The sequence below is a fragment of the Drosophila guanche genome, unplaced genomic scaffold (genome assembly GCF_900245975.1).
Source record: "Drosophila guanche unplaced genomic scaffold, DGUA_6, whole genome shotgun sequence".
NCBI classification, from domain to species: domain Eukaryota; kingdom Metazoa; phylum Arthropoda; class Insecta; order Diptera; family Drosophilidae; genus Drosophila; species Drosophila guanche.
This window is the reverse complement of record NW_022995748.1, coordinates 3,347,851-3,370,019: the sequence shown is the minus strand read 5'-3', so window position 1 is coordinate 3,370,019 and position 22,169 is coordinate 3,347,851. Positions and strand designations below refer to the sequence as shown.

Genomic DNA, 22,169 nt, shown 5'->3' with positions numbered 1-22,169 from the left:
CTCGGCTAGTTATTTATATTAATCCTTAAACAGTATTCTTGTTTAAATGGAGGGTATGAAGTGGGTTAAGCTCGTTTTCTCCACGGTATATTATCAGTATTTTCTGTAAAAGGTTCGAACTATTTTGGTATATTTCTGAGGGTCAGTCACGCTCTTGGCACTATTTAAAAAACAATTGCTTAAATAACTTTTACTCATAAATAACTAAAGAACTTTTATGTTGCAGTCAAACACTAATCTCTCGCAGCTCCAACAATAATTACACTTGTTTAATTTGTGTTCATTATTAAACGTCAACCCTAGTTCGCACATGTCAGGAGGCACCAGTTGCACGCGCTTTGGGCACAACAATAAAACACAACATTAAAAATGGAACAAACGAAACCATTTTACGACTTTTGCGTACCATTCAACAAAGATGACAAACAAATGCGAGCCATACTCAATGAGCTGGTGGAGTGTGAGTAGCGGGAAAGGGAATGGTTCCAATTTCATTGACAATTTATTATCCAAATCCCAGTGGGCTATAAGACGATTGCCATCGATCAGAGCTTCGACCACAGCAAGAAGGATGCCGGAAAACGTGGCTCCGAGATGTTTCCCGCACCCCACAGCATTGAGCATTTACGTAAGGAGTTTGCCGACAAACTGAAAATATTACAAAGGATAACCATACTCTATGTGGATGCAAATCTTTCGCATGCGATGGCAAGTTACTCATTTTTGACTATACTTTATGCACTAATGCATTATGTCTCCTTTAGAGTGTTTCCTATAATCTGCGCAAGTTCAATCTTATTGCTGGACAGCCCAAAACCGATGGCGCACTGACAGTAAGCGAAATGGCATATACAATCTTTGAAATTATATTTATTCTCCTTTCCCCAACAGCATTGCTGCACAACCTTCGCGGGCGACATTATAACCTTCGATCCTGTAGCTGGCTCGAGGCTTTTGGTCAACAGAAAAGCCTACCAGGTGGCCGTTCGTCGTGGCATGTTCTTCGAGATCAAATATGCCCCAGCCATTGCCGACTCCAACAATCGCAAGGACATGATAAAGTTGGCCCAAAACTACTCCATCAAGGGCAAGTCCAAGAATATAATTATCAGCAGTGGAGCAGAGCACGAGTTCCAGCTACGCGGACCCTACGATGTGGCCAATCTGTAAGTTGAAAAATCATCAAAGTTGCATTGAATTTTGTTTGATTTTCCGCCATTTCAGAGCCTTTATATTTGGTTTATCGGAGGATCAGGGCAAGAACGCTGTAGATCGTTTCTGTCGACAGATCTTTCTGCGTGCCGAATCACGACGGTTGGGCAAAACAATAATGTTTGTTAAGGGAAATGGACCCATAGTGTTTTCCGACAGTTCCGACGAAAACCAAAGCGAAGAGGAAGATGACGAAATGGATGGAGTAGTGACCGAAATGTCAAAAGACGGTGAAGATGAACAGGAAACTGATATAAAACCAGCCAATAAAAGACTGAAAGTGGAGTAAAACTAACGTAAATCTGTGTATTTATTCAAATCTAAATGTAAACAATGCAATGCGTTTTTTATCTTCGTTACGTTTCGCTGTTTTATGTCAAACGGTCACACTAGTGTTTAACGAGAAATGTATCGATAGTTGCTCTCCTTATTTTCCTAGCGGCGAGCTTCTGTCAGCATTTATAATTCGATTATACTTCATGGAAATTTCGCGGGCCCGCTTTAGAGATTTTCCACAAGATTTAAAATACAGCAGCAATGAATCTACATTCCATAAGTAATGAAAGGCATCAGGACAGAGATTTAAACACAGAAAATCAATCAAAGATATAGATTAGTTAAGTTTCAAGCGGCGTGGATAATCTTAGCTTGCTATTAATATCTAGTCAAATATAACGGGCAGACTACGATTAAACCATTGACGATCAGTGGGTATTTAATTGCACACACGAATATTCGGATACAATATATTTATTTTGTAGGGATGGATACACAGCAATAATGGATTTCACAAACTGTATTATTTTCCGCGGTTTAGCTGCTAAAATAGAGCGGGCCAAGTGGGTTAAATTCGTTGTTTTTCAGTATATATCAGAGTGTCTTTTTCTAGTGTCAGACTTACGCGGTCACACTGATTTCAACAAAACAAAATGGAGGTTCGTGTGGTGCGTTGTCCGACATAGAATTCTGCATTAAACGGTAATTAAAAGTGTAAATCAATTGATGAAATTAACAAGAAAACGCTGATAGAGTTGCCGGCAACTTGATAAGCAAGAAACCCAAACAAAATTGAGCGTATTTTAAGCGAAAAATGCATTTGAAAATCGCAGTCGAGAAAGAGACACTTGAAAAGAAAAAAATGTGCAAAGAAGAAGAGAGAGGAGAGCAGAGCGAAGAGCGAGCACAAGACGACACACAAGCGACGAGAAAAACGGCAAAAGAAATATGTATTTCGCGAGACGACGACCGCACCGAGCGGCGGCGACTGTGACGGCGACGACAGAGAAAATCAAAGGCTGAAAGCAGCCAATGTCCAATTTTCAATTGTTTTTCCTAGTGCCAAGTGCATTTTGTAAATATGTATGTTTGTGTGTGTTAATTAATTGGCAAAAAAAATTACAACAATTTCTAAAACAAGACATAAATAATAAAATCGGAAAGTGTGAGAGAGAAGTGAAAACTTGAAAGAGTTTTTTTTTCCTTCTGCTGTCTAATTAAAAATGGACCTCTCTGTGCACCAGGGTGTGTGTTGTGTGTATTAGCTTCATCATGATGTTTGAAGTCTTTTGCGGGGGTGTGGTGGGGGACAAGCAAGCAGCCAACTTGATTTCTTTCTTCAAGTCTGCTCTTGGTCTCTCTCGCACAAATTAGTTGCAGTTGATTTTTCCCGTTTCTTCTTTGTCGAAGAAATTTTGCGTTTGCTCGCCATTTATAATTGATGCCTTCCTTTTCCCACTCGCACATTCTTCTTCTTTGACTCCCAAAAATGTTGTTGCCTTTTTTCGCGTATCGCGAGTCGCATAAATTTTGTGTATGTATTGGTCTCTGCTTTGGCTGTGTGAGTGCTGCTGCAGTATTGCCAACATCGGGAGATGCAGGCACAGAGCACCATTTGCACCTGTGCAAAAGACAATCTCCCTGTCCTCTTCACCCCCGAGCCTGCAAATCCATGGAATGATACATTTTTTGCCTTCCTCTGCTGTTCTCTCTACAAATTTTGTTATTGTTGCAGGAACTTGAAGCGTTTTGTTACCACTCAAATTGAAGAGTAATTAAAGTTCGAACCTTTTTGATATGTTAATTTGAGCGCAAGAGCAGCACAGCAGGCAGATACATTGCCCCTGCAACGGTATCCCCATCTCTTCTTCTTACTCTGTAGGCTTCAACCATTTGATTGTTGGCTGCTCTGCCTCTGTCAACTCATCTGTCTGCCTCCCTCTTGCTCATTTTTACTCATACTCTCCAACACTCATACAAACACACGCTCGGACACACGTTTTTCTAGCCGGGCCACTCGCTGGCTGGCCTGGTCTGCTGTGCTGTGGTGCCTGTGACTGCCTGCTCTCTCACACTATAACGCGCAATTGATGAGAGAGCGTAAAATTCATGCGCTTGTCGCTGCTCTCGACGCGACGCGTCTGTTGTGCGTCTCTTCGTCTGCTGAGACGGCGGCGGGCATCATCGGCTGTAACAATTTTTTGTCTTTTGCTTTTCATGACTTCTTTGCGGTCTTTTCCTTGGCTACTACTAAAACTAAGAAAAAGATATACCATGGGTAGAAGAGGAGACAGAAGCATCAGAGATTTCCAGTAATATCTATCGATTTCTTTGTTTGGCTGCTGCCGACGATGACGGCGGCGCTGCTCCAACTCTACGTGCGCGTATATCATGTTTAATTGTAATTATCGTGTGTGCGTGTGCATATGTGTGTGAGTTTGATTGACTGTATGTAAGAGAGAGTGGAGAGTAAGAAGCAGCAGCAACAGTCCGCGAATGGCAATCGTTGCGCTTTTGTAGTTTTGCTGCTTCTTCTACATTCCTCGTTTGTTGGTGCTGCTGTTGTTGTTGGTACAATTGTGCTACAATTATTGTATCTACACTTGAATTAGCAATTGTTGTAGTTGTCGTCATTCCTTGTTTCCGTCGTCATCTGTCATTCTCGTACGAGAATCGACTCGCGCGCGCTCTTGTCCGAAAAAAATTGATTGCGTGACCACCAACCAAATGAACTGTAAAACTGTTTGTATGTACATATAGGGAGAACGTGGAAACGGATTAGCAGCACCATTACCAGCGGAGAACCATTAAAAAGGTGAGTAAATATTTGTTTAACCCTAGAAATTAAGTTCTACTCTGATATAAGGTAGGTCCGTATAAAGGTTAACACGAAACTTTGAGAAATTTGCAACAATGGGAAGGCAGAAAATGCTTTTTAGAAAAATAATTATGTATCTTCGAGCCCAAGCAGCAGATACAGACAGTCGCAAACACACACACAGACACACAAAGAAACATACTCACACAATCAAGGGGTGCCCACACACACAAGCACACGAAATAATTTAAGAACCAGAGGGAGAAGCAGTAATAAAAAAGCGTCACACGCCATACCCTTTCCACTCAACCGCACTTTCCCCCTCCTATGACCACTCGTTCACTCATTTATTGAGAGAGTAGAGTGGGCAGCCCCCATTTTTTGCGGCGAAAACAGAAGAAAAGAAAGAAAAGCAGCGCCGCGCCGCCTTACGTGACGTGCAAATGAGAATAACAACATCAGCAAACAAGAAGAAGAAAACTGAAGCAAACAATTCATCGAAAGAGAAGACACACACACGAAGACAGGGGAAAGAGCGAGAATGAACGGAACAAATGGATGGATGGAAAAGCAGGCACCAGGCAAAGCAAAGCCAAAACCATATCATCCATCCCAAAAAACCGAATCAAAACCGACCAAACAACACAAGGCGCAAAACACATGAACGACAACGACGACCCCACACACACAGATACAGATGTACAGATACAGAGCCGCATGCATACCACACAAACAAAAGGCAAAGCTAAAAGCCCAAGCAGCGCCACGGATATGCGAATACGAATAAAATAGCAACAACAACGAAGTGTAAAAGCAAGCAGCCGCATAGCAGAGGAGGAGCAGCAGAAGCAGCAGCAGAGCAGGGCAACCAGAAACAACAACTATGCGGCGAATTTGCACGAATCATGCGAAATCTCCAATACACACATACACAGGGCAGGCCACACTCCTCACTCATCCGTACATATGCCCCATGCATAATACGTGTTTTTTGTACTTGTCGCCGTAATTTTGTTGGTTTGTCGCCGCCGTCTTTTCCATCTCTCGCCGCCCAACTGGCAACCGTCATCCTCCGCCATCATCATCACGGTCTGCGCTTTGCTTTTGGGATTTTTCTTCATTCTCAGCTCTGTCGTTCTCGCCATCTCTTTCTCCGCCTTTGACCACCCAGCAACAACAGTAACACACAATCGTGCAATGAAACCTCTTAAAACTAAAGCTAATTTTTTGTATCCATTTTATTTTGTTTTACTTTGTATTATCTGTTACTATATTCGCAGTTTTGTTTGTCGCTTTTGCACTCTCATTCTATACGAAAAGCTGTCGGCTTGCTGTCGCTGTGTCTCTTCTGTCTCTCGGTTTGAATCCCCCTAACATGGCGCTGACGCTGGCTGCTCTGCCGCCAAAGGCCGGCACACGACCCCTTCCCTCTCCACACTTCTCTCTCCGACAGCACCAACAGCACCAGCCCCTCCCCGCCCATCCCCTATCGTCTGTGGTAGCAAGCAGCACGTGATATACTCGCTTTGCTTTTGTAATTTTGCTTTTGGCCTGCTCTTTAGCGCACGCTATGCTTTGCTTTCGTATTTTTTGTTGTTTTTTTCCCTCTTCATACATTCATTTCACTTGTTGGGCTGTTTTTTTTCTCTCTCCCTCTCTTTTTTGTGTTTCTGCTTTGTGTGAGCTTTTCGCCGCTCTCGGCTTTAGCCGGCACACAGTGCGCTCGTGTTAGTATTCATTCAAGAGAGCGGACTCTCATTCTCGCAATCTCTCTCACTCTGGCAGTTGTTCTGCTCAAACGGCTGTTTCTTGAACTTCCTTCACTCTGCTTCTTGTACTACTTGCCGCCTCTCCTCACATACTCTCAATCCACAATGACAATGGGCACCTCTATCCGGTTTAGGTCCAGGTGCAAATTTTTATACAACAGTTTTAACTCGATAATCGGGTCAGGACTTGTATAAGGAAGGACGACTGTGTGTGCATGTGTTTGGTTTTAGTTCTTTCCTACTTATACACTTTCGGTCATTCTAGCGGGAAACATGGCGTCAGTTTTGTCACATTTTGCCTATTCCTATTTAGGCTCAGTTCTGCTTTGCTTTCTTTGGCTACACTGTGACTATTTTGCAACGTCATCATATGCAACTGCATCCATTGCATGTGTCCACGCATTAGAGATGGACATAGTTTTCTATTGATTTTGTGCTGGATCTTTCAATATGCCTAGTGCCATTAAGAATTGACTATTTTTTGGCACACTATGGGTTTTCTATCACCTTGTTTTCGAAGGTGTAAATGATTGTTTTCAAAATATGGAGAGTGTTTAAGTTTTCAAAATATGAACTCTTAGGTTAATCTTGTTTGTTGATGTCTTTCTCTGCATTTCTTGTGATGAGGTTTCGCAATCATCACTATCTATAGCTCATTGCTCATCTCTAATACCAATTGGGCATGCCATAAATGTACCGTTACACATTCAAAAAGCTGCGACTCGACGTGTTTGTAATTTTTGCCCAGCCAACTTTTGTATGTCGGTGCTGTCTTTCTGTCGCTATTCGCGTGTTTGAGTGTGTGTGTTAGCGGAGTTGGTGCTGGCGCTGCTCTGCGCTCTTTGGCTTTTCCGAAAACTGTGTGTGGCAGCAGCGTCGTCGTCGTCGTTGCTGCTGTTACTTTACCTATTTTATTACCATTTTTATGTACGTTTCTGTGAGAGTGTGTGTGTGCGCGCGTTGCGCTGCTGCGCCCATCTGTCTCTACTTCTACTTTTACCTCTGCCCCTATCCCTGCACCGCAGTCTCTTTGGTTTGCTCTTTGCCTCTTGACGGACTTGCTGCTGCTGTTGTTGGTGTTGCTTTTCTTACAAAAACCAACTGTACTTTTAGTTACTGTTAGCGGGTCGAGCCAGGGGCCACTTGACTTGATTGTTATTAAAGCATGTACATAGGTTTGTAGATACATAGATACATTCATGCCCACTGTGCATATGTGTTTATGTACACACGTACAGATGTATGTTTGTATGTACATTCATAATTTGTTATGCATCATACATTCATACATTTGTAGATATTCGTACACTCACACAATGCGCACATGATGTCTTCGTACAGATTTGATTTTCACTTTATGTACTGTAAGTAGGCCTACATCGGAATTATTTCTGAAAAAACCAACAGAATTAATGGCAGTACCTAGTAAACCCTTGCAGCTACCTTCATATAACATTTTAAAAATCAATTAACAATTAAATAAGTTTCATAATAAAGTAAATGTTTAACGTTTCAATTTTATGTTATCTTTAGATATTATCTAAAGATTTTGTGTGTATTTAATTTCTGTTTATAGAGTATATATGTATATAGGTTCCGAAAATCTCTAGAAATCGCTATAATTTTATAGAACCTCTTTTATGAGTACTTGGTAACACAAATACCTGAACAAAAATCTACCAACTATTTATACAAACACATTTGAGCTAATTTCCACTCGGATTTAGGGCATTGCATTTGCATTAATTTCTTGCAAAATTATTTAAGTCTCAAAAAAAAAAGAGATTGTATAATTGCCACATTTTGATTTAATTTTTGGATACAGACTAATCTTGTTCAAGTGGCAAAGAAACCTGAATGAATGAGTGCTTTTACAAACACATCAAATGAAACTTATGATTAAACATTTTGCAACAACAATAGCAGCAACACCAACAGAGAAATAAGATTGAGAGAGAAGAGACAACAGTTCATTCACCTTCTCTTCTCCGTCTTTAGTTAGCAAACGTTTTTTGGACAATTGTGTTTTGCGCTTGTCTTCGTGTTTGTGTTTTTGTATTGAGTTTTATTTGGGCTTCTCTCTTTATTCACCTTTTGAAATGTAACAAATATTTGACCCACAATAAATGAGAGTGTCAGCAAGGCGTGTAAAAGACGAAAACCGAAGAGATTTTCCTCTTCCAGAGAGAAACGGTTCTTTACAGTGCTGAAAATAATGTATTAGCACAGTCTACATCGTCTATATTCGACAAAATTCAGCTTCGGAATCGATTCCATCTGTTGCAACAAAACATCAATTATTGAATTATTATTCAGTAAATGGGGGAGGCATTCAGGGCTGCTTCAATTCAGCCTTCAAGTTGCGTGGGTGATAGATTTAATGACACAGAAATCTGGTGCGTTATGTTATTGAGATGATTCCTACTATAGCTGCGCAGGTGCTATAAAATTAAACCAAAACTGATTAGCAGACTCTGTGTTTTGCGACACATGGGCCAGGTCGGAATGGCACTCTCCCAAGTCGCTACATAGAAAGCCGACCGAAGGAGACGACGATTGCTTCTTGAGTGCACAGGACAATTCGTCTTGGATGGACTTTTTGGGTTGTATTTTGATTGCCAGCTGCTATTCCGATGGGTGGGGCTTGCAAATTGGGCAAACATTTTTACATCACCTTTGGGGTTGGCCTGAACCCCAAAAACTGTGAGAAAATTCGCTCGCTGGCTGGGGCTCCATATTTCATGGCTCATTAAATGATGGAGCATAAAGAAAAGAAGAAATATGGGAATGGAGACCAACCGACCCCACCCGACTGGCGTTGTCAGTCGGTAGGGTCATACCGAAATGTTGCGTCGCGTCTTCTCTGGCGTTGCTGGCGACATCGTTGACGTCGCTGCGGCTGCGGCAGTGACGGTTGGGCTCCGAGAAATTTGCCTGTCTATTATCACCTTTAATCGATTTTTCGCTTATTTAAAACAAATGTACAGTTGTGCGCAGACACAGACACAAAGGCCGTCCGATACACCGACACCAACGCAAACACATAGAGCTAGAGCACATTGGGAGCAGACACTGGCTATGGTTATGGGCTATGGCTGTGGCTACACTCGCAATAAGTAAAGTATAATTTCACAATTTTTCAGATGTCTGCTTTGGCTTACAGAAACAAACACACAGACATTTATGCATAGAACAGGCAAACATACAGTAGAAGGCATTGGAATAGTGGCGGATATACATTCCCATAGTGCAGGTTCTTTTCTTAAGCAGCGTTCCCACCATAACCTTTATTTTTTAAAACATATTGCAAGTCTTTTTGTTTATTTGTCTCTCATCAATATAGTTACCATTAGGTACCATTTCGAACTAAACGCACGACAAATGTTTTTTTTAGAAGATTTTAGTGGTTTTAATTACATTTGAGTGATTTGTGGTAGATGATGTTTAGCTGTTACTATTTTGTTGTTCGCTGCTGTATCCACAAAACTATACATACTCGTACATATGCATATTACTATTGCTTTTAGTTTATTGTTTTTGCAATTACTTTTGCTGATTTGCTTGTGTAAAAGCAGCACGGCACTGGCGGCTGCAAAGGCAATGGCGACGCCACAAAAGAAGAAGCAGCACAAGAAAGAAAAAAATGAAGAAGAAAAGAAAAAAAAATAAACTCAATGACATGTACCCACACAAACTCACACAAAGAAACACACCGATAGCCATAAACACGCTTTGATAAATATCCAACCCAAGACAAAGGCGTATGCAAAAGGGGTAGTTACACTTTCATCGCCTAGATCCCCCTTGGAAAGTAAAATAAAACTTGAATCCAGATAAGAAGCAGGACCAAGATATTTTCTGACGTTTCATAGGTTGTTCTTTACATTTGCACACCCATGATTCAAATCCAACTACCTCCTGCAAGGGCATATACGAAATTGATTTTGGTAACCCCTAAGCGCCTAAGCCACTGGAAGCTAGACAAACAACAGTCTATCTCTCCATCTCACTCTTGCGCACACATTTATGCGCTCCGTATGTACCTTTCGACTACTACTAATAATAATGGGGGAAAAGCTGGAAACTAAATAAATAAATAGCTGAAATTGCAAAAGCGAAATGTAATTGATTACACTCAAAGCAGCAGCCGCAGCAAGAGAGCGGAGAGGAAAGACACAGAGAGATATGAGAGAGCGACAACTGGCTAAATGGTTGTCCAATGAGCGCGAACAACTCGTGGGTTTTCAGAGAGGGTCGAGTCGTTGGGGATGTGTTTGAAGGGGGAAACGGTGCTAAGCTCTCCGCTTAGCCCCATGTCGGGCGGCCATCCATGCACTCTTCACATAAGTTTCGCTGATGATATGTTTCTCTCTGTATGTGTGTGTGTGCGTATCTCCGAATGAATGGAGATGTGTGCAAATGCGAATGTGTATGCCGGTTGACTGGTTGACTGACTGCGGCAATGCCTTTGCCTTTGCCCTTACTCTATCAAGAAAAACTCGCACCGTTATGTTTTCGTACACCCTCTAGCAAACAACAGTTTGTTTGTGCTTCTTATTCAATGAAAATATTTCATATCTCTGTATTCTATTTTATATGCAAGATAAAAATGTAATATTCCCAATGCATTCGTCAGCACAACTCTCCAACAAACCTCCGTTTTTAAAGGGTGTACGAATACACGTTGTATCTACTGTATGTGCGAACGTATTTATAACAGTACACAAGCAAGCGCAGCAGCAAATTTTCGGTTGTGCATGTAACTGCATGTCTCTATGTACGAGTGATATGGTTCCTCTCGATGCTGTAGTTGTTGTTGTTGTCTCTATGTCTCTGTCTCTATCTCTATCTCTACTTTCCATTTGCACACAGACACACGCACACACAAGCATACGCAGAAACACGCCATAAAACAGACACCACACCTTTGCCACCCCACCTCTACTAGCTTCTCGAATCTCCTTCTCTTTTCTGGTGGCATTTGCATATCTTCTGGCTCTCGCAGCTTCCACCGCTGCACACTCCCTACCTCTGGCTCTACTTGTGCAGCACCACACCACCCCACTACCCATGAACCAGTCAGTCAACCCACCCGCATTTTTCTTCTTTTTTTCTGCCTCCTCCTCGCTCTCTTTTTTTGTTGCCGTTTTTCTGCTACTTTAGATTTTCGGCTAAAAACGGGCAACTCGCGTCGGAGACAATGCGAGAAAAATCGATAGAGTTGCCATTGTTTTCTCACTGTCGCCGCATAAGATTTTCACCCCCACCGAAAACATTACCACCACCCCCTTGAACCCAACACCCAGCACCCAACCATTAACCGATTCGAAAGCCCAACCTATTTCCATTCCTAGAAGAATACTTGAATCTCTGTTCTACCATCTACCCTCTTTGTGCTACGTCGAATCATTCAGTAAAACTAGTGAATTATTTAATTATTTAACACTTGATCTTTGTTTTATTTTGTGAAACATTTTTGGTGGGTGATATCTTCACTCACACGAGTGCATAGTAAGAACTAGTTCCAGTTCATTATATTTGTATGTCGTAAGCCAAAAAATGTTTCTTCCCCTTACAAGTTTTTCCGTTTATTTGTTTTGCGTATTAACTATAGTAGTGGAAGAGAATACAATCGTTATTTAAGTTTTTTTCGCTTTTCTTATATTTGTATAGTGTTGAATTTTGAATGAGATTTCTATCAAGAGTTGGATTAATATAATATGAATTAATTGCATTTCCTTCCCTTATCATGGCTTTTCCCAAACAATATTTTTGGTGTATTATTTACGTTTCCTTTTATTTGTTTAATGATTTATTAAGTGAACTATAAACTCCAAAATCATTTCCCCATTTGCTCAACATTTTGAGGGGTCAAACTGTACGTTCTATGTGACAATATTCGAAATTCATAAGCGTATAGCTTTTCCCCTTAAAACTTGATGCAACAGCAACAATCGCAACAAACAATTCTATCGTGTTAAGTACCAACTAGTGAATATTATTAGCAACTATGTATCTTAGACTTTGCTATGCACAAATATTTATCATTGAAACTTGTTTGTGTTCTGTCTTAGTGCATTATCAGTTTCTTCAGTATAACTTCATCATCAGATCCGATGGGTCTGTAGTTAAGCTATAACAAGTTATATTTTAGATGTTTTTAAGTACAAATCAAAAACCTTGTCCTCAACTTAAGTGCTCAACAAAATATCATAACATATCTATAAATATTTCTATCTTACAATCAATCTAAAATTCTATTTTCTTCTTATACTTGCAGATTAAACAGACAAAAACTAAAAAAACTATGCAAAATTCGCTTAAAATACGCTTAAAAAAAACCGCTCTCATCTGATAAATTGCCGTTTAACGTAGACCCATTTATAAACCAAAAATGTTTACTAATATTAATCCATTGATTATTTTGTTAATTTTCAGCTGTGAGCAAATGTGTTTCACTGCGAATATGTCAAAGGTCGGCCATGAAGTGCGCGAAACAAGAAAATCAAATGACTTTAATAATACTATATAAAAGCAACATCAAGACGTTAAATTGCACATCAGCTGTAATTAAGTTTAGTAGTTAGAAAGAAAAGAAATCTATAAACCAATATAATATACATAAATAGTGAAAGAAAGTGTGAAAGAGAAGGCCCCCCCAACAATAACAACATAAAAGTATATATATTCAGGGGTCCCAGGCAACCCCCCCTAAAAACGGAACTTGTACCCGAACTCGAAACCAAAATCCAGTTCCAGTTGCAGTTCCCAGGATTTAACCTTTTTGACAACGGCCACGCGCAGAGAGCAGCATCAAAATTAAGCCAATAGACGACCAAACCTAAAAAAACGCAGCGTCGCGTCTCCATCGACGCGTAACGGACATTTCTGTGTGCGCTGCGTTTCAAAAATCTGATGGATGGAAATGCACAAAATATGTTTCACGGAAATCATCAAGGGTGAGTTTTTATTGTCATTTTTTTGTTGTATTTTGCTATTGGTTGGTAAATGTCACCCCAACGCTGTAAGGAAAATGGGTTAAAAAGTTGAGTGAGGAAGGAGTAGTCCTTCAATTTATGATGATCTATGATCCATGATCTAATAAAACATTTTGTTTATAGAAAGTCATGAAAATAGTATAGTCGTTAACTGATTTTGCATGTTTTATTATTGCTCATTTAGTTATCAGATGATGTTGAACGATTTTAACAGTCGTGCGTTAATATTATAGTCTTTGTTTTTAAATATTTGTAAATATTATCAAGGATTGTTTTATGTCCTAAAAATGTGTAAACCCTTTTTAGTGTCTAAAATGTTACAAAGATGAAAACAAAAAGGGTTTCCAGGTATCTTTAGGGTTGAAAAGAACTAAAGGGTTAAACAGAACTAGAACTCCCTCATGGTTCACTCATCTCAAACTCACTCTCTCCATTTTGGTTTTTTTTTCTTCATTGCAGAGATCCCTATTACCGTTACGATGCGGCCGCCGCCGCAGCAGCCGCCGCAGCGGCAAATCCTCGGGCAATGGGCCCGCCGGGCGGCTATCCGCCGCGCCACAGAGCCCCACATCCGCTACAGCAGCAGCCACAATATCCATCGTACCAGCCAACGGCGGAGAATCTGTACGGGCTGGGGGCCGCCGATCAGCATGCGGCGAGCATGGGCGTCGGCGTTGGAGTCGGAGTGGGAATGGGTGATCTAAGCGGATGGGGAGCAGCACCCTCAGTCCCGGGACAGGGAGCAGCGTATCCGGGTGCCGGTCTAGGTGCCTATGGACATCCGCAGGCAGCTCCGCCGGCGCAGCAGCAGCGCCAGAGCAATGCCAGCGCCTACCGCCAACATATGCCCGCGTACGGACAGCAGGAGCAGCAGAAGCTAGCTCCGTACGGAGCCCAGCAAAGCATGATGACGGGCTACGGGAGTCTGGCGCCCCAGCAGCAACAGCAGCAACAGCAACCGCCCACGCCACAGCAGCAGCAACAACAGCAGCAGCAACAACAACAGCAGCAGCAGCAGAGCCAGCAGCAGGCTCGACTGCCGCAGCACTATCCGCAGGTCCCTGGCCAGCATCCCCTCTACCCTGGCGTGGGAGTGGGCGTGAGTGGGGCACCAACAAGTGCCCTGCAAGCGGGACAACCGGCCGCACCACAGGCCTATGCGCACAGTCCGTACGGCAGTCCGATGCAGCATCAGCCGGGTCGTGGCGCCCCACAGCACGTGGGCTACGGGCATGCGGGACTCGATCAGGCCTCGGCCTATGGTCAGCATGTGCCGAGTGCTGCGCCTCCGGGCCACCATTTGACCGCGCAGCAGCAGCAGGCAGCGCAACAATTGGGAGCCCACCAGCAGCAGCAGCTCCAGTCGCAGCAGCAGCAGGCGCAACAGCAGCAGCAGCCGAATCATGTGGGTCTGATGCAGCAGCAGCAGCAGATACCAGGTGCCGGCCTGCCGCCACCACACATGGGCATGCCGCCCAGCTATGGGAGCCACCACCAGCAGCAGCAGCAACAGGTGAACCCACAGCAACAGCAGCAGCAGGCGGCGCCTCCTTACATGTCCTCGAGCAAGCATCAACAGGCGGCGGCACAGCTCAACTCCTCGCCGCAGTACAGGGCGCCGTTCCCTCAGCTTTCGCCACAGATGTCGCCGCGTCCGCCCACCATGTCACCGCATCCGCAGATGTCGCCGCGACCAGTGGGCGTGTCGCCAGCGAAACCACCGCCACAGAGCAGTCAGGGACAACAGCAGCAGCAGCAGCAACAGGTGAACGCCCAGCAGCAGCAGCAGGTGAACACCCAGCCCAGCCAGCACAGCATACAGGGAATGGTGGGTCTGCCGTCGCCCAGGCCTCAGCCACCGGTCGGTGGGAGCACGGTGGGAGCCAGTTCAAAGGTGCCGCCCAGCGTAGGCGTGGGCGTGGGAGTGCCGCCCAGTGTCGGTGTAGTCCCTGCACCAGTAAACACTCTCCAGGCACTCGAACAAATGGTTATGCCCACCCAGGCGCATGGCCTGCCTCCGATGGACTATCCCTCGGCGTACAGGAGTGCAGTCGTGGGTCCCAGAATGCCTGCCTCGCCATCACCCCAGCAGCAGCAGCATCACCAGCAATGGGGTGGCCCTCAGCATATGGCGGCCATGCAGCAACAGCAGCAGGCACAGGTGGCTGCCCAGCAGCAGGCAGTGGCACAGCAGCAGGCGGCCGCACAGCAAGCAGCGGCGCAGCAGCAACAACAGCAGCAGCAAGTGCAACAGCAGCAGCAACAACAGGCGCCACCACCCGCCGCACAGCAGCAGCAGCAGGCGGCAGCGGCGGCGGCAATGTTGCAGGCAGCCCAACAGCATCAGCAACAACAATTGAACATGTACGGCCAGGCAATGGGGCAGCAGCAGCAGCCACAGCCAACGCAGCAGCAACAGGTGGTTGTGCCATCAGTGACGGCCCAGCCACAGCAGCCAGTGGGCACACCACAACAACAGCAGCAACAGCAAGTACAGCAGCAGCAGCAACAAGTACAGCAGCAGCAGCAGCACCAACATCAGCAACAACAGCAGCAGCAGCAGCAATCCCTCAATGACCAACTGCAGCATTCCATCAACGATATTGTGGGCGGAGGCGGCGGCAGCTCTGGCGGAAGCAGCAGCACCAATCAACAGCAACAGCCCCAAATCTCGGCCATGTCCTCGCCTTTGCATCAGCAGAGTCTACCCAGCATGCACCATTTGATGCAACAGCCCAATATGGAGGCAGCTGCACCTCCGCAACAGCAGCAACAGCCACAACCATTGACATCGCCGCATCATCAGTTGCAGCATCAATCGCCCATACATCAACAGTCGCCACATCACCAGCAGCAGCAGCAGCAGCAGCAGCATCTGCCGACTTACAATCAATCGCAGGTGCAGGTACAGGCGCAGGCTCAGCAGCAACAGTTTGATCCGTTTGCAAATATACTGGGTGATGCCAGTAGCCAAGCGGCGGCGGCTCCACCACAGGCGCAGGCACAGGCACAACAGCAGATTATGTCGCCAGCACACGTGAGCTCGCCAATACCACAACAAATGCAGCAACAGCTGCAGCAGCAGCAGACCCCACAGCAGCAGCAACAGCAGCAACAACAACAGCAGACTCAGCCACAGCAAGTGCAAGTGCAACACCAGCAGCAGGCACCATCGACACCCTCACATCATTTGACCAGCATACTGAATGAGACAGCCAACTCGAATGATTCGTCCACTTTGGCTGTGGCCGCAAATGACAGCAACAACAGCAGCAGCAACAGCAGCACCAACAGCATCGTGAACAATCAGCCAACATCCGTGCACGATAGCAATTCACAGAGCAGCATCAATAGCAACAATCAGCAGCAGCTGCTCATGGACAGAGACACGAATTCGCATGGAGCCACTTCCGAGCACTCCACACAGCATGCCGTGGGCGTGGATGTGGGTTTGTTTGATCAGAATTCCATGTCCTCTTCGAGTGCCGCCGTGGCTGTTGTGGCCTCGAATGCCGCCTCTGCGGCGGCTGCCCTGCTGGACAGCAATTCGCAGTCATCGAACACGGAATTTGAAAAGAATCAAAGCGAGAGTGAGGGCTTGAGTGGCAGCACAGGCACGGGGGGTGCCGCGTCCGTTACCGAAACGGAACTGCCACAGGATGAGACGAGCATGTCCAAGACACAGGACATAGCATCCATGGGAGCTACAGAGCTGCTGCCAGTGGTGGGGCAAGATGATCTGCTGGACAAGACCACAGAGGAGCTTGAGCAGACAACCCTGAGCCAGCCCTTAGGCGGAGATCTATCGACTTCGCTCTCGCTCTCAGAGGATCCGAAATCGGGGGAGGAAATGTCCGAAGAGAAATCCCAGCCCGCAACAGCTGTACCAACGGAGGGCAGTACCCCAGCAGCATTGACTGGAGCGGTACCGCCTGTCATTCCACCGATAGGTTTGCCACTGCATCCTTTGGCCCCCGGCTATGATGCACAGGCACAGGTTATGCCGCCAATGCTGCCGCCATATGCAGCTGGTGCGGGCATGTATCCACCCTATCCGATGCTGCATCAACAGGAGATAGCGGCACTGCAGCAGCAGATCCAAGAACTTTATTGCATGCCCCCAGGCCACGAGCATCAGGATAAGTTGATGCGTCTGCAGGAGCGTTTGAATCTGCTGCAGCAGCACGAGATGGCCGAACAGTGTGCCGGTGGGCCGCAGTGTGTGCTCTTCCAGAGCATGCCGCCGTACATGGGAGTGGGACCCAATCCTCTGCTCAGTCAGCAAATGGTGGAGTCTCCGCAGGTGTCCTCGACTACGGGTAGGGGTCGTAAGGGGGCGAATAAGCCAAGGAAACCGCGTGCCAAAAAGGGCGACAAAGCGGGACAGGCGGGCAGCCAGCAGGATCTGATGGATATAAGTGGGAATGTTGTGGTGGCAGCAGCCAATGCTGCCATACCCACCACGCAGCTGCCAGTGTCCGAGGATTGTGTGACTCAGGGAGCGGGCGACACGAGTGTTGTCGGGATGCTCGAGTACAGCGAGGGGATGGGCGATCTGTCGCAGGATGTGCATTCGGCCAATGAGCTGGACACCTCCACCGATGGCAGTGGCAAAAAGAAAAAGCCGCGCAAGCCACGCACACCCAAGGATCCCAACAAGCCGCCTCGCGACAGAACGCCCAAGGTGAAGAAAACCCGTGATCCCATGGATCCCAATTCCACGGAGTCCCCGGCACCCGGACGCAAGCGCGGGAGTGTCGGCAAGCGTCGCAAGCAGTACGGCGAGGATGGCACTGAACCGCCAGGAGATGGCAGCGAAGTGGAGGATAACAAGCCGTTGGTGCCCAAGGCGGGATCTGCTGATGTCGATGGCGAGGCAGAACCCACATCCGGCGGAGGAGGGACAGGCGTCGATGGCGAGTCGCCCGACTATGATGACATTCCCGTGTCGAAGATACCGCGCAGCGCAAATGAAGAGGAAAAGGATCCCGAGGCGGGAGACGAGACTGTGGATTCAGTGCCGGATTCCGCTGGAGATGCTGCATCCACCCCGAGTCGCAGGGATCGCAAACGATCCACCGCCAGGAGTCGCCGCAATGCAAACTCCGAGGATGGAGGCAGTGCACGACGCAATCGTGGTTCCCTCTCGGCCAAGGCCCTCAAGAAGCGAAGGAATCGCGGCAGGATTGTGCCCGAATCGGATGGCGAAGACGATACCATGGATCGCACGCCCCCACCATCACCACCGCCCGACTCGGAGCTGGACTCGAACAAACGTCGCTCGTCGAGGAACACGCAACGCAAGAAGTACGTCGATGATGTGATGCTACGCTTCTCCGACGATGAGAACTCCCTGCTGGTGGCATCGCCCGTCAAGAAGGACAAGAAATCATCGGCCGCGGCCATTGCCGCAAACTCGAATGCCGGCAGCGATGTGGAGAAGGCAGAGCCACAATCAGGAGCTGAGGGTGAGGCTGGCAACTCTGCGGGCGAGGGCGAGAAGCCTTCGCTGGCCATGGACGAAAGCAGCCAACTGGAGGCCAGCTCCAGCACTTCGGCAGCGGCCGCCGCTGCAGCCGAGAAGGAGCGTCAGAGCTCGAGCGATGCGGCTTCCGCTGCCATGTCCTCGAAACCCAATTATGTGTACATAAACACGGGAGATGAGGATAGCATGGTGGTGCAACTGGTGCTGGCCATGCGCATGGGCAAACGTGAGCTAATACCCGAGGTGCCCAAAGAGAAGACGCCCGAGCCAGCGACAGCGACAGTCCCAAAAGTGGAGGAGGATAAACCTACAGACAAGGAAGAAGATGCCAAGGAAAAGGCTGAGGCAACTGAAGATAAACCCAAAACAGAGGGAGAAACTGAAACGGAAACCAAGGAGGTGGACATCAAACTAGAGGAAAATAAACCAAAAGCCGAAGCACAGGCCTCTGAAATGGAAGTCGATGACACCAAAGTGGAGCCACTCGACAAGGAAGAAACTGAGAAATCCGAGGAAGAATCCTCAGACAAATCCGATGAGGAGAAAATGGAAATTGATGAAACCGAACCGACTGAAACGACGACAGCTGTTAAGTCACCAGAGGCAGCAAAATCCGAGACAGAAGATGAGGAAGCCGCCAAGACTGATGAGGAAGAAGTAGCCACTGTAGAGCCCGAGGAAGAGGAGAAGGAATCGGAGACGGAGGATGAGACCAAAGAGTCAGAGACCTCCGACAAAATGGAAGTGGATGAACATGTTGGAGACACGCCAAAGTCACCCAAGCCAGCAGTTGCAACAGAAGAAGAAGCTGACGCTGTGGAGGCCAAGACCTGCGTCAAGAGTCCCTCCGCCAAGCCAGAGGAAACGGAAGAAACAAAAGCCACCACGGAGAAGGAAAAGGAATCCGCAGAGAAAGAAGCCGAACCCAAGGAGGGTGAGGAAGCCGTCGAGAAAAAGGAATCAAGCGATGAAGATGGGGAAACGGATGCAAAGGACAAGGAGAACAAACCCGAACCCGTTTACATCGATGTTGAGGAATATTTCGTGAAGTATCGCAATTTCAGCTATCTCCACTGCGAGTGGCGCACCGAGGAGGAGCTGCTCAAGGGCGATCGCCGTGTGGCCGCCAAGATACGTCGCTTCCAGCAGAAGCAAGCCCAGCAGGTCAACATTTTCGAGAACATCGAAGAGGAGCCCTTCAATCAGGACTTTACCGAAGTCGATCGTGTGCTTGATATGTCCGTGCACACGGATGAGAATACTGGCGAGACCACAAAGCATTATCTCGTCAAGTGGAAGTCCCTGCCGTACGAGGACTGCACCTGGGAGCTCGAGGAGGACGTGGACAATGATAAAATCGAGCAGTATCTGCGCTTCAACAAGACGCCATTGCGTTGCGAGTGGAAGAGCCGCAAGCGTCCGCATCCCGAGCAATGGAAGAAGCTGGAGAAGACGCCCATCTACAAGGCGGGCAACAGCTTGCGTCCCTACCAACTGGAGGGTCTCAATTGGTTGAAGTTCTCCTGGTTCAACACCCACAACTGCATACTGGCCGATGAAATGGGTCTCGGCAAGACCATACAGAGCTTGACCTTTGTCCATTCGGTCTATGAGTATGGAATACGTGGACCCTTCCTGGTTATAGCGCCCCTCTCGACGATACCCAATTGGCAGCGTGAATTTGAGGGCTGGACGGACATGAATATTGTAGTGTATCATGGTTCGGTGACCAGCAAACAGATGATACAGGACTACGAGTTCTACTACAAAACGGACAGCGGCAAGGTGCTGAAGGAGCCGATTAAGTTTAATGTGCTCATAACCACCTTTGAGATGATTGTCACGGACTACATGGACCTCAAGCAATTCAATTGGCGTCTGTGTGTCATTGATGAGGCACATCGCTTGAAGAATCGCAACTGCAAGCTGCTCGAGGGATTGCGACAGCTGAATCTCGAGCATAGGGTCCTGCTGTCCGGCACACCGCTGCAGAACAACATTAGCGAACTGTTTTCGCTGTTGAATTTCCTGGAGCCTGCACAGTTCTCCTCGCAGGAGGAGTTTATGTCTGAGTTCGGTAACCTACGGAATGAGGAGGAGGTGAACAAATTGCAGGCACTGCTGAAACCCATGATGCTGCGACGTCTCAAGGACGATGTTGAGAAATCGCTGGCACCCAAAGAGGAGACCATCATCGAGGTGGAGCTGACGAATATACAGAAGAAGTATTATCGCGGCATACTCGAACAGAACTTTAGTTTCCTCAAGAAAGGCACCACATCGGCCAATATACCCAATCTGATGAACACCATGATGGAGCTGCGCAAGTGCTGCATCCATCCGTATCTGCTCAATGGCGCGGAGGAGCAGATCCAATACGACTTCAAGTCGCAACATGGCGAAGATCCTGAATCGTATTATAAGAATTTGATTCTCTCGGCGGGTAAAATGGTTTTGATTGACAAACTGCTGCCCAAGCTGAAGGCCAATGGCCATCGCGTGCTGATCTTCAGTCAGATGGTGCGCTGTCTGGACATTCTTGAGGATTATCTTGTCTACCGGAAGTATCCCTTTGAGCGGATTGATGGACGCATTCGCGGTAATCTCCGACAGGAGGCCATCGATCGCTACTCGAAGCCCGGCTCCGATCGCTTTGTCTTCCTGCTCTGCACGAAGGCGGGCGGATTGGGCATTAATCTGACGGCGGCCGATACGGTTATCATCTACGATTCGGACTGGAATCCTCAGAATGATTTGCAGGCCCAGGCCCGTTGCCATCGCATCGGGCAGCGTAAAATGGTAAAAATCTATCGTCTGCTCTGCAGAAACACTTACGAGCGGGAGATGTTCGACAAGGCCTCGATGAAGCTCGGCCTGGACAAGGCCGTACTCCAGTCGATGAACACCCAGGGCTCCAAGGATGGCAACAACAAGCAGCTGTCCAAAAAGGAAATTGAAGATCTACTCAAAAAGGGTGCCTATGGCGCTGTCATGGACGATGACAATGCTGGGGATAAGTTCTGTGAGGAGGATATCGATTCGATCCTTAAGCGACGCACCCAGGTCATTACCATGGAATCGGAGAAGGGTTCAACCTTCTCGAAGGCCTCCTTTGCCGCCTCCGGTAACCGTTCGGACATCACCATCGATGATCCCGACTTTTGGACCAAGTGGGCGAAAAAAGTGGACATAGACCCAGATGCCTGTGAACGCGATGAAACCGAAGATCTGGTACTCTCTGAGCCACGACGACGCACTCAGATCAAACGCTATGGCCATGAGGATGTCATGGAACTCAATTCCGAGGATTCATCAAATGAAAACAGCGATGAAGAGGGAGGAATAGGTATGGGAACGGGATTTCTCCTCCCCCAAATTGGTTTCTAATGTGTGAACTCCTTTCCAGGTCTACGTTCGCGACGCCGCAAGGAGAAGCGTGATCGCGCCAGGGAGAAACGAGAGAAGGGACATGAGGAGTACATACCACGTGAGCGTGATGCCTTGGCTGCCCTCGGCTTGGAGGAGATTCAGTATGGCAATTGGGCCAAATCTGAATGCTTCAAGGTGGAAAAGGGTCTGCTTTCCTTTGGGTAAGTCTAATCTAGAACGAG

General features: G+C 46.8%; 2 protein-coding genes across 17 annotated transcripts in view; both read left to right on the top strand.

Moving 5' to 3' along the window:
* The first annotated feature begins 177 nt into the window (after positions 1 to 177).
* On the top strand, positions 178 to 1,507 carry LOC117584007 (ribonuclease P protein subunit p30). The gene is made up of 5 exons (XM_034272737.1): positions 178 to 460; positions 521 to 708; positions 765 to 833; positions 892 to 1,166; positions 1,225 to 1,507. The coding sequence occupies exons 1-5, from the start codon at positions 370 to 372 to the stop codon at positions 1,499 to 1,501; spliced, it is 900 nt and encodes a 299-aa protein (XP_034128628.1). The 5' UTR covers positions 178 to 369; the 3' UTR covers positions 1,502 to 1,507.
* Positions 1,508 to 12,513: 11,006 nt separating this feature from the next.
* LOC117584433 (serine-rich adhesin for platelets) overlaps positions 12,514 to 22,169 on the top strand; it is a 36,643-nt gene continuing 26,987 nt past the window's right edge. For 10 of the 16 annotated variants that reach the window (XM_034273335.1, XM_034273333.1, XM_034273338.1 and 7 more), the window contains exons 1-2: positions 15,443 to 21,904; positions 21,965 to 22,148. In XM_034273335.1, coding sequence (XP_034129226.1) covers positions 15,451 to 21,904; positions 21,965 to 22,148 — 6,638 coding nt within the window. In that variant the 5' untranslated portion in view covers positions 15,443 to 15,450. Of the gene's footprint in view, positions 13,035 to 13,532; positions 15,229 to 15,300; positions 21,905 to 21,964; positions 22,149 to 22,169 lie in introns of those variants that run through there. The other 6 variants (XM_034273347.1, XM_034273348.1, XM_034273346.1 and 3 more) reach the window with 2 other exon arrangements.